The sequence below is a fragment of the Neoarius graeffei genome, chromosome 20, assembly GCF_027579695.1.
Source record: "Neoarius graeffei isolate fNeoGra1 chromosome 20, fNeoGra1.pri, whole genome shotgun sequence".
In the NCBI taxonomy this organism is placed as follows: Eukaryota; Metazoa; Chordata; class Actinopteri; order Siluriformes; family Ariidae; genus Neoarius; species Neoarius graeffei.
The window spans coordinates 46552959-46565617 of record NC_083588.1 but is presented as its reverse complement, the minus strand read 5'-3'; the positions used below and the strand labels follow the sequence as shown (position 1 = coordinate 46565617).

Genomic DNA, 12659 nt, shown 5'->3' with positions numbered 1-12659 from the left:
CACTCCTCATCTCATACCTGTCCCGAGTCGAGTCTGCGGTCACTCAGCACAGTAGCTGTATTGCATTTTGGAACTTCGGATCCAACATTTGCTGGATTTCTCATTACAACATTGAACTACATCCTGGAGAATGGGGGAAATTATCCCTTATGTTTGACTTCTGCCATTGTACCTGGTTAGCAACATCTCTGAGTGACATCAGCATAGCACACAATCACTAAATGGGAGTTAAAATAAATAATACAGCATTTACTAACAAATTAGTGCTGGAATCAAACATCACAAAATGTCAATGATCAGCATAATGTGTTTGACCGTAGACTTTTCCTTTAAGTCAGTCAGTTTATTTGTATAGCGCTTTTAACAAGACATCGTCACAAAGCAGCTTTACAGAAAAATAAGACTTTAAACATATGAACTAGGGGGCGGCACGGTGGTGTAGCGGTTAGCGCTGTTGCCTCACAGCAAGAAGGTCCGGGTTCGAGCCCTGTGGCCGGCAAGGGCCTTTCTGTACGGAGTTTGCATGTTCTCCCCGTGTCCACGTGGGTTTCCTCCGGGTGCTCCGGTTTCCCCCACAGTCCAAAGACATGCAGGTTAGGTTAACTGGTGACTCTAAATTGACCATAAGTGTGAATGTGAGTGTGAATGGTTGTCTGTGTCTATGTGTCAGCCCTGTGATGACCTGGAGACTTGTCCAGGGTGTACCCCGCCTTTCGCCCGTAGTCAGCTGGGATAGGCTCCAGCTTGCCTGCGACCCTGTAGAACAGGATAAAGCGGCTAGAGATAATGAGATGAGATGATTATCTGTAGCCGCTTTATCCTGTTCTACAGGGTCGCAGGCAAGCTGGAGCCTATCCCAGCTGACTACGGGCAAAAGTCCAGGGTGTACCCCGCCAAGTCGCCAGGTCATCACAGGGCTGACACATAGACACAGACAACCATTCACACTCACATTCACACCTACGCTCAATTTAGAGTCACCAGTTAACCTAACCTGCATGTCTTTGGACTGTGGGGGAAACTGGAGCACCCGGAGGAAACCCACGCGGACACGGGGAGAACATGCAAACTCCACACAGAAAGGCCCTCGCCGGCCACGGGGCTCAAACCCAGACCTTCTTGCTGTGAGGCGACAGCGCTAACCACTACACCACTGTACCGTCCCATATAAGCATTTTATTTCAATTCAATTAAGTATTCATTAAATATTTTTAATGAGGCTTACAATGATTAATGTATAAAAAAGTATTTTATTAATGGACCTGTGGATAAAATAACAACCACCATTATTTAGGGACAGCATAACATGCTCCCAAACAAATTCAAAATTCTCATAACCATCAGAAATGTCTGATAATACTGTGCATATTAATATGTATTTCTTAATTTAAAAAAAAAAAAAAAAAGTGTAAGCTTTACATTGTTGTTTCACTGGTAACGAGAACAATTCCCAGGAGACACTTAAGAGATAACAGTGGTCTAGTACAACAACTCTGCGAATCCTATTTACAGCAGTTTGACAGGTTAGCAATTGGTCATTATATCCATGTTATCATTAAGAGTCAGTCATACACTTATAATTGAACTGCCAGTTATCTACAGCGCCGTCTGCATGAGCGCGTTTCCGCCGAGCGCGTTGCTTCATGTTAGGATGACTCCATGGCAGGTTTTTTTGGGTTGGAAAAAAACAAAACAAATGATTTGTGATTATCACCACGTAAAACAAAGGAATGGTTACTAAAAAAAAAGAAATAGCCCTCAGTGCATCTTACAAAATGCCTGTTTATAGCCAAAACAAAAATGGACGTTTTTGCAGTGGATATGCAGCAACGTTTGGCAGATTTGTATAGAACGTTCTATTGAAGTAACTCCTGTTCAGATCACGTTTGGGTTTTTTTTTTTTTTTGACAGTTTCCTGTGACATTGGGGTAAAATATGCCCTGAATGTCTTTCTAGTCAGTCAGTCTTCAAGTAAATGGTCATACATTTCCATATTCACACGCATTGTGGGTTTGCTTTAACACACTGGCTTATACGGCCTTTTAAAGGTTTAAACAGAAAAAACACGCGCGCTGCCTGGCGGCTCAGCAGGTTTCTAAATTGAGATGAACCTCCTTGAAGAAATACTCCAGTGTTTTTACAAGAGTCTCTATCCATCATATCAATAGCATATGGGTGAGTTTTATTATATTAGAAGTCTAAGGGTGCTTGATAAGGTCTATAAAATGTTTATTCAAACTTCAATTCACGGGTAATGTTCTAAACCACTATATATTCTTCCCGAGGACTACTGAGTCACTTCTTGTTGTGGCTTACCAGAATAGTTGAGGAGATCTTCATGGCCATGAATACCACAAATCTTACGCGAAAGTGTTGGAAAGTTGGATAAAACCAAACAAGAACAACTTTAAGACTTAATTGTGTTGCTTCTTCTATAACGGTTGAGTTATATTGTGTATGCACTGCGTCTTACTGACAGGAATTTGCAACTCTCCTTATACTCAGGTTTTCCACAACACGCATACGCTACAGACGCAGTTGATGAGGATGAGGTTGAAAAACACTGGAGTGTTTATATAAAGAGCCACTTGAACACTTCGGTTAGGATAATTTAAGGAATGGTACCCAGTCTAGCAGGAACATGCATCGTACATTAGTTAAAGATGAGTCGCTTCTAAGTACCTCCCTGGACCTCTGACCCAACACACACACACACACACACACACACACACACACACACACACACACACACGTAGAAAACCATCACAGTTTACCATTACGTATTCACAATTCTTCACACGCACAGTTGCTTTAAGTTGAAAATTATGAACAATAAATTAACCGAATAATAAATAAAAATGAAGCAAAAAAATCAGAACGATGTACATTCATCCTCAAAAATAAAATAAAAAGAAACCACACTGTGGCTCATGAGATTATTTCTTAGTGCAGTTTTGTACTGTACCCAAGATCGATTCACATCGCTGCTCAACTCCACCCCTCACGCTTCCATCCTTGTATCCAAGTCCCTGCATATTAATTATTCACAATTTTCCTGTTAGAGTACCATTAGTCTCTTCTTACTACTCATGTGTATCGTCATTTCTCCCTCCAGCCCTGCTTTCAGTCCTTGTACACAGTCTGCTGTCCGTGCCCCCTCTCGTCATGCATAATGTGTCTCCGTACATGGATCCTCCTCACACGTCTGTCTACACCAGCCCCATCATCCTCTGACTGACCCACACCTGGAGATGAGACACCACCCGAGTCCAATAAACCCATGCCTCCATGACCAGAGCCCCGGCCATTCTCGTAGATTAGAATGTTTAGGGTTTCTTCAAAGATGCGAGCTTCTGGGAACTCAACCTATGAGGACAAGGGGGGGGGGGGGGGGGGGGGGGCACAGAATATGAAAAGTGAACAAAGTGCAAATAAGAGACAAAATGTAACGTACACATGCCCTTTGTCCGAAATTGATCACTCGTTCACTACTCCCTATATAGGGAATTACTATATAGAGATCTTGCAGTCACGTGACCGGAAAGTACACAACCGCCATCTTGTCGATCAAAAACACCGCTGAATACTGCTGCACTCGTGTACAGAATGGATCAATTTCAACCGACGGACTACACGGCTCATTTTTCTAATGAACAGATAACTAGATATATGTCTAAAATGAACGATCTACAGATTTGTGACCCTTATGGCTTTCCGGACGGAGTTTTCACGACCGGATTTTGAACTGCCAGCGGAATACCCGGACGTGTATAATTACCTCATTAACTTTCCCTCGCTGTTCAGTGGTGAAGCACTGCGTGCTTATAAATCTCTGGACAGTTATCTCTACAGAAATTCAGGATTTGTCAGTGACTCAGATGTGGCATCTTGTAAACAAGAATCCTCATTGGATGGGTAAGTCACTTAAGTATCGAGTATAGCACTGACCAGCCGATTATAGAATAGAATAAGGTAATTCCAAATCGTCCGTCTTGTTTACATGGATCTGGCGTTGGAGAGGTAGAGGCTTGGCAGTGGAGGTTTGAGTGGCTGTTTTCTGAGCTTAGTCAACAGGCCGGCTCTGCAGCCTCGCTTTTGCTTCCGCTCCCGGCGCCGCCTCCTTCGCTTTGCTTCCGATAACAATCCACGGAGACCCCGCTGGTCTCGCTATCTCGTCCGGAATGCGTTTTTTTTTTTTCTCGTCCGGAATGTTGTGCATGCGATGGAAATCACTACAGTCATTTTCTGCTGGAAACCAATGTCTAGTAAGTCCATACGGTTGTAGTGGATATTGAAGTCCGGTACAGACGAACAACACGCAAAAATACACACAAAAAACATAAAAAACGTGCACAGGTAGGGAGAGCTTGTAGCCGCAGCCATGATAGTAGAATTGTATATAGTAGGGTTTTCCAGAAGAAAAGGTAGAAGTAAAAGCAGAAGTAGAAGGCGGAATATGGCGTTTGACCGACAAGATGGCATCTGTCACAATCTGGATCGGCTGTGACGTCACATGCAAGTGCTCCATAGACTATATAGTGAGCTCATCAGTAAAATGAAGGGGGGGGGGGCTTTCGGGCACTAGTCCGTCGTGCTGGTATTTACGTCATTACTGTCGCCCAATTAAAACGTGCCAGATCAGTTGGCTGGTGGGTTTTCAAAATAATAAATACATACATGTATTTCTGTGATGAATCCATATTATACTGAGCGCATTTCCCACAATCAATACAAAGTACCTGCAGCTTTCAGTTATTTTAAATCGAGGCAATACTTTCTTCTTTGCCGCTGCCTTTTATTAAATTTGATTTCTTTCAGCGCGACCGCAATGCATGATGGGATATATTGCTTTGGTTAGTGACCATCACTGTTACTTTTCATGATACACTGTGGGATATTTTGAGTGCACTACATAGGGTGTAAATAATCCTCACTAAGGTTTCAGACAGCACTACAACATGGCGTCCCCGCTATATAGTGAGTAGGGAGCGATTTCGGACACAGGGATGGTCTTTGCTTACTTTGGTCTGTTTCTTCTCAGTGGCATAAACGATGGAGGTACAGCAAACCTCAGCGATCTTGCGTCCGTCTCCATAGAAGGACCAGCAGCAGATTTCATCTCCGAGCACGTCTTTAATGAAAAGCACTCTTCCATTAAAGCGCAGCCCCAGTTTATCAAACAGCTCAATGTTCTTCAGCAAGTTGTCATCTGAGTTACTGGAGAAGTAATGAGGGTTTTTAGAAAAATATTATGCACCACAATCTACAAGAGAAGTTTCAATCATCCAGGTCATGTTAGTGTCTCATATTACTGATCTTAATACTCAATCATGAAGACGTTATGCCACTTGTCCGAAGTGGTCCGTTTAAATTTAGTGAATGGTTGGGAAACCCACGGAATTTAAACACTGGTTCCCATCCCACACGTAACATCATTTAGGTTTCAGAATTCGTACCAAATTGTAGAGATGAAAGTGGGGCAAAGAAAAAAAAAAAAAATCCTGAACTTTTGAAAGTCAAATTAAGATTGGGGGCAGGACAACGTCCCCTGAAAAAAAAAAATTTAATAACATAACATGCAAAACCCTGCATTCTAGTGCATTTTAGTACTTCATCTCATCTCATTATCTCTAGCCGCTTTATCCTGTTCTACAGGGTCGCAGGCAAGCTGGAGCCTATCCCAGCTGACTACGGGCGAAAGGCGGGGTACACCCTGGACAAGTCGCCAGGTCATCACAGGGCTGACACATAGACACAGACAACCATTCACACTCACATTCACACCTACGGTCAATTTAGAGTCACCAGTTAACCTAACCTGCATGTCTTTGGACTGTGGGGGAAACCGGAGCACCCGGAGGAAACCCACGCGGACACGGGGAGAACATGCAAACTCCGCACAGAAAGGCCCTCGCCGGCCACGGGGCTCGAACCTGGACCTTCTTGCTGTGAGGCGACAGCGCTAACCGCTACACCACCATGCCGCCCCGCATTTTAGTACTTATTTTCACTAAAACAAGTTATAACTTTTAAAGCCTTTTTCTTTCATGTACATTAATGTCAAAAATATCAAATTTAATTCCCCTAGTTCAGGGGTTCCCAAAGTGTGGTGCGCGCACCCCCGGGGGTGCGCGAGCTGCTACTAGGGGGTGTGCAAGATAAAAAAAATGTAATGGCGATTTTTAACTCTTCTTCTACGCCGTAACGGTTCTGCAGTAGTTTGTGGCTTCATTAATTCATTCATTCATTCGCGATGCTCAACTGGTTGAAATCGGCAAAACTAAATGCCGATCGGCAACTAAACATCGGCAAAGACTGGGAGATGTTGAGAAAGATTTGAGGCTGAGACGGTCTTCAATTACCCCAAACATCGGAGAGCTCTGTGCCAAGATGCAGGCCCATCCGTCGCATTAATATTGGTATGTATTTGGCCAAATGGCATTGATCTTGCTAAAAATATATACTGCTACTGAAAATAGGACCTATATAGCCTACTGACCCACCCACCGTCTGTCTGTCTGTCTGTCTCTCTCTCGCTGCAGACTGAGCCGCCAGTGCTGCACAATGATCCTCTTCTTTATCTGTTCCGGATATGCTCCTTAATTGTTGTATCTCTTTAAAATGCATATGTCCATAATTATCATTGCTATTTTTACTGTTATTATATGTTAACTTTTTTGCAAATTAAATTCATTCTCAATTCATTTTCATAACCTTGTAATGACAGGGTTGTGTTGCTAGTGTTTTAAACACGGATGAAAATCATATATTTTCCCCATATCTGGCTGGTAGACTACATGCCTCGATGTGATCTCCCTTTGTAATGAATTTGCGCATTTACCGTGTTGCAACGTTTTAAAACTGTTACCTTTCAATCAAATTCTATCTAATTCAAATACGACAGCGCATAATATGTTAATGTGATTCGATGTTCTCATTCGAGCATGACGTGCTGCCTTTGTAAGAAAGCTTTGGTGGTTTTTTTCCACTTTTGTGGTTTCCTGCATGTGGCAAACGATGTTTGTTATCATTTAGCACGATTAAAGATGCTTCCCTTATAAGAAAGCGTGTTTTTTTGAAACTGGGGAACTGGGGCTGCGTCAACCTGGTTGGAGTATAGAAGGGGGTGCGCGGCCAAAAAAGTTTGGGAACCGCTGCCCTAGTTAATGAGTAATTTTCAGGAGTGCATTGTTCTAAATTCAGAATTTTCACTATTGGATGTCAAAACTTATATAAAAGTGATGCTGTCACATCTTATGTGCAATACTGCATATATGTTTAGAAAATAATTCAACTGATATTAAATAGTTCACATTTTCATGAAACTGAATTGATTCACTATCAAAACAGTCTTATTAATCAGATATTTATTGTAACAGTAAACTCATTCAGAAAAGATAAAATCAGCCACATTATCTTGTAAAATTGAGCTTATTCAACACAAACTTATCAAAAAGAATATTTTCTTATTATCATGCCACTTTAAAGATTTCAAACTATTAATAATGCACTAAAACTTAACTGGTTTGAACTGATCTATATCTCATCTCATTATCTCTAGCCGCTTATCCTGTTCTACAGGGTCGCAGACAAGCTGGAGCCTATCCCAGCTGACTACGGGCGAAAGGCGGGGTACACCCTGGACAAGTCGCCAGGTCATCACAGGGCTGACACATAGACACAGACAACCATTCACACCTACGGTCAATTTAGAGTCACCAGTTAACCTAACCTGCATGTCTTTGGACTGTGGGGGAAACCGGAGCACCCGGAGGAAACCCACATGGGGAGAACATGCAAACTCCGCACAGAAAGGCCCTCGCCGGCCACAGGGCTCGAACCCGGACCTTCTTGCTGTGAGACGACAGCGCTAACCACTACACCACCGTGCTACCCTGATATATGCGTGTGTATGTGTGTGAGACATGGAATGCACTGCGAAGTTCATAGTTTTGTAAAAACCAAAGACGACAGTGAAACAGACACCACTAAATCTAGACCCTTTTCTTCTTCGGTTGTTTCACAGCCTTACAGCCGTTTTGTTTTCTCTTGCGCTTTCCCCAAATGGCTTTTTTAATGTTTTTTGCTATGCTATGAACGGACTGTCTTGTCTTGGGTTGAGAGGCTGGATTTGGCAGTGCCTTTTCCTCTTTCCTATCGCGATAAAATCTCATTCACATGACATGAGGTATGTATATAAGCATATAAGGTCTTGTACACACCAGCAAGCATTGCGAGACTACAAAAATGGCGGCGCCCTGTCGCCAAACGTAAACCAAGCCGCATGATCGCAAAACCTAATTTCTATGAAACAGAACACGAAAAATACATTTCTCCATTCGGAAAACCTGAGATTTTCAAGAGTTTTGTCAAATATCCGGATTTCCGGGTAAATCCGGAAGACTTTCATCTATAAAATTGGCATGGTACAAATCATTATGTTCCTCATTTTACAGCTTATGCTTTGGTGTCTGTTCTTTATGCACTGCAAGAAGTAAGACCAAAAAACATCACTGGTTTACTTCAGTCATTACAGGCAAGACAATTCACGTCTCAAACCATGGAATCATATCAGTCCCATGATATCATAGGTGGAAATCACAAGCAAGCAGTGTTTGTGATCCAGGTATCTCCTATCATTTACTAGACTTAATGAAATGCCTCGCACAAGTGACTGATTAGTGATCAGCTATGTATTATTACTCAGAGACAGTGTGAATTTATTAAATGTTTACTTTTGTTTTTATTCCCTCCCTCAACTACTAACCAGCAGGCTAGCTTCCTGTGAGACACCTGAAGCCAGCCTTTGCATCTTTCCAAACTGCTGCATGTTCTGCATCACATTCGGAGTAAAGCACCATCTGCCTTTTTTTCATATAAATGAGCTCTAGCGATTAGCTAGTATTGCTGTGATTGATAAATAAATAAAGCACGCCATCCCTCCCATCCTGAGAGTATGGCCAATTCTGATCTCTTGGCTCCTACTGTCTTGAATTTTGCTCTCTTCCCTCCTGGCCACAGATGGCTGTGGCATCATCGAGATTCGAACTCGTCATCCCCCAATGAAAAGTGTGCCCTGTCAAACGCTCTCAAAATAAACACCTCCATTATATTAGTTCCATGTTTACAGCTTCAGTAACATTTATGCATTGTATAATGGTGTTACAAGAGCATATATGTGCTGACATTACCTGGTATAGGAATATTTATTGTTCCCTCTATTATTCTGCAATTTCACCACAGGCTGAAACAGATTTAGGACAATTTTAGAATTTAAGATTTGCATTACTTCATGAGCACATGGATCTGGAGGCCTGTGCGCAGAACGCCAAACTATTTCTTTCACCTTCTTGCAGGTGGCGATCATCCGCTGTTCCTCCTTGGCAGAGGTGATCATGGGGATGCGACAGCCTCCCTCACAGACCTCGCTGCGTTTCTACAGGATGAAGAAAAAAAAAGTTCACACCTTGGAAGAGACACACCTGCTAATAAAAGGAGAACTGCTGGGAGACAAGAGAAAACAATTATGTATAACAAATCAAACTGGCCATTTTTTTCTGAAATGCTAATAGTAGTTTTAGAAACAAAGCCGCTAGCGGCCTTGACGGCCCCTCGCACATGTGGTTCCGCAACCCAGGACATCCCGCCACCCAACAAAACAGTCACATGTCATATATTCATCAAATGTTCAAAGGTCATGTGCATGTTGCAAATGCCATGACTGCTTGACAGATGAGAGATAGTCAGACAAAGACTGTAAATGTGTGTGTGTGTGTGTTTTTTCTATGGTGTGAAAATGTACATTTATACATGTACAAAACTAGACGCGTGTCTCCTCCTTATCTCTATCTCACGCTGTAATCTTAAGTCATCTTAGCTTTGTGTCTGCAGTGTGTGTGTGTGTGTGTGTGTGTGTGTGTGTGTGTGTGTGTGTGTACACATGCAGAGTTTTCATATGTCTGCAACAAAATGCACAATGATGGCAGGTCACTAATATATAGATTTAGGCACTGCCTAAAAGCAGAGCTCCCATCTGTTTCTGGGTTGTAGAATTTTCTTATATCATAGCCAGTCTCTTTTGTTTTATTTCTTTACTGGCTAGCACTAGCCACTAGGCGGTGTGCATGAGTGGTAATTACTAACACTGGCCACTAGGTGGTGTGTACGACTGGTAATTACTAACACTGGCCACTAGGCGGTGTGTACGACTGGTAATTACTAGCACTGGCCACTAGGCGGTGTGTACGACTGGTAATTACTAGCACTGGCCACTAGGCGGTGTGTCTCATCTCATCTCATCATCTCTAGCCGCTGTTCTACAGGGTCGCAGGCAAGCTGGAGCCTATCCCAGCTGACTATGAGCGAAAGGCGGGGTAACTCCGCACAGAAAGGCCCCCCTTGTCGGCCACGGGGCTCGAACCCGGACCTTCTTGCTGTGAGGCGACAGTGCTAACCACGACACCACCGTGCCGCCCTAGGCAGTGTGTATGACTGGTAATTACTAGCACTGGCCACTAGGCGGTGTGTATGACTGGTAATTACTAACACTGGCCACTAGGCGGTGGTACACGGACAAACCACAAAAAAAAAAAAATCGACTCGATGGGTTTACCATTTTTTCCTTCGGTATGGTGCTCCGCTATTATTGTGTGTGCGTGTGTGTGTGTGTGTGTTTGTCAGAGGGAGAGAGAGAAAGTGTGTGTGTGTGAGAGAAAGAGTGTGCTCATAGATGTTGCTTGTGCATGTGAGTGCATACTTGTGAGACAGTGTGTGTGTATGCATAAATATGCATATGACTGAGTGTATGAGTGTGCACAGAATTGTATGTTATCAGACTCATGATATCCAGGGGCGCTGTCAAGCAGCTAATGGAGTAGGTCGTGAGTTGGGTGAGCTCTGCAGAAAATATGACTTAAATTATTTTTTGGCGCCTTACATCAACAGTAAGATACAAGAAAACCATCTAAAGCACCACCTAAGGTTTTGGATGAACCCCCGTCTCTCTCACTCCCACTTTCTCTTCATAAATGGCGAGTAGAGCTAACCTGCGCAAGTACAGCTACACCGCTGCTAGCAAGAAAGGTGCTGTTATACCTAGCAACATGTCCGAGCCCACTGAGCAAAATGTGATAGATATGAAAACAGATACTTTCTTTGCTCAAAACAGAGATAACTAGTATTTTCCAAGCGGAACTGAAGAGTGCGCTCACTGCTGAGATTAATATGATTAAGTTGGAGCTACAAGCACTTAAGACAGACATCGCAAACACCACCGCGGCGTTGCGAGCCGACATGGAAAAAGTTAAAACAGTGTCCGACATGGAACAAGGCCTCACCGCCTGCTCAGATGAGATATTACTGCAGGACGCCGTGCAAAAACTCGAGAGAAATGTGGAGAGTCTACAGGGAAAATGTCTGGACATGGAGGGCAGAATGAGGAGGTCAAACAACCGCATCCTGAACGTGACTGAAGAGGCTGGGTCAAGTTCCCCAGCCTCTGTCTCGAAGTTAATCAAAGAGGCCTTGAAAATGGATAAAGATGTGCTGATTGACAGATCCCATCGCACTCTCCAGCCAAAGAGATCAGATGGAAAGCCCGGAGCAATAATTGCAAGGCTACACCATCAGGACTGCGTTGAGATCCTTCGCCGGGCCAGAGAAGCCGGTCCCCTGCAGTATAACGGAGCCACTATTTTCATGTTCCCCGACTATCCACCGAGCGTTGCTCGAGCAAGATCGGCTTTTAACAAGGTCAGAAGGCTGCTTCGAGGACGGGACAATGTTCGCTACGGCATCCTACATCCAGCCCGGCTCCGCATTATGCACGATGGGACCAAGTAAACGTTCCAGGATGTGGCTGAGGCTATGGCGTATGTGAAAGCAAACATCATCTGAGCTTTCCCTCTTTAGATTTATGTGTCTCTCTCCACAATGGTGAGTATATGAACATCATATGAACATTGTCTATGTTCGAGTGGGAGCAACAGGAGATGGACTATCCAGAGGGGATAACCAGAACCAGCTTTGATTGCTGATGACCATAGCTAAAACACTAACATTTAAATCATAGGTCACTTTCGTTTTATTTCCTCAAGAATGTAGAATGACCAAGAAATGCCCAGAGAGGTTGGATTTTTGTTCTTTCTTCTATGTTTTCTTATTTTCTGGATAAGGGTCTGTTTTCTGTGAATTATGTAAAGACCTGAAACTTGCTTTATAATGTTTAGTGAACTGGTCCTCCCCTCTCTTTATTATTTCCATTTTTTATTTTTCTATTAGTCTTCATGACTCATTTGATTAGTCATTATATATTGCATATATGGATATGGAAACAATATTTGGACTATCTAGGGGAGAGGAGTGTAATCACCACCTGATGCTGATGACCACAGCCAATAATTTGTCAAATTAACCATTTGAATCATTAGTCATTTTTGTTATATAATTGTACTCAGGGACACAGAGGGCCAGTTGTTCAAAGGTAATCTTAGCGGATTTTGGTAATCGGATTGGATCAAATCTTGAAAATGGGTTGTTCAAAAGAGAAAGTAGGATTCTGAAATCTGATCAGATCATGTAATCCAATTCTAGTTTCAATCTGGATCAAACCTTCAGTTTGTGTTGTTCAAAACTTTTCAGAAGGATCTGGATAACTTTAA

General features: G+C 42.9%; 1 protein-coding gene across 2 annotated transcripts in view; it reads right to left on the bottom strand.

Moving 5' to 3' along the window:
• Positions 1–1230: 1230 nt before the first annotated feature.
• kctd13 (potassium channel tetramerization domain containing 13) overlaps positions 1231–12659 on the bottom strand; it is a 26112-nt gene continuing 14683 nt past the window's right edge. For both annotated transcript variants that reach the window (XM_060901833.1, XM_060901834.1), the window contains exons 4-7: positions 9347–9436; positions 9192–9244; positions 5022–5217; positions 1231–3366 (exon numbers count right to left, since the gene is read on the bottom strand). In XM_060901833.1, coding sequence (XP_060757816.1) covers positions 3124–3366; positions 5022–5217; positions 9192–9244; positions 9347–9436 — 582 coding nt within the window. In that variant the 3' untranslated portion in view covers positions 1231–3123. The remainder of the gene's footprint in view (positions 3367–5021; positions 5218–9191; positions 9245–9346; positions 9437–12659) is intronic.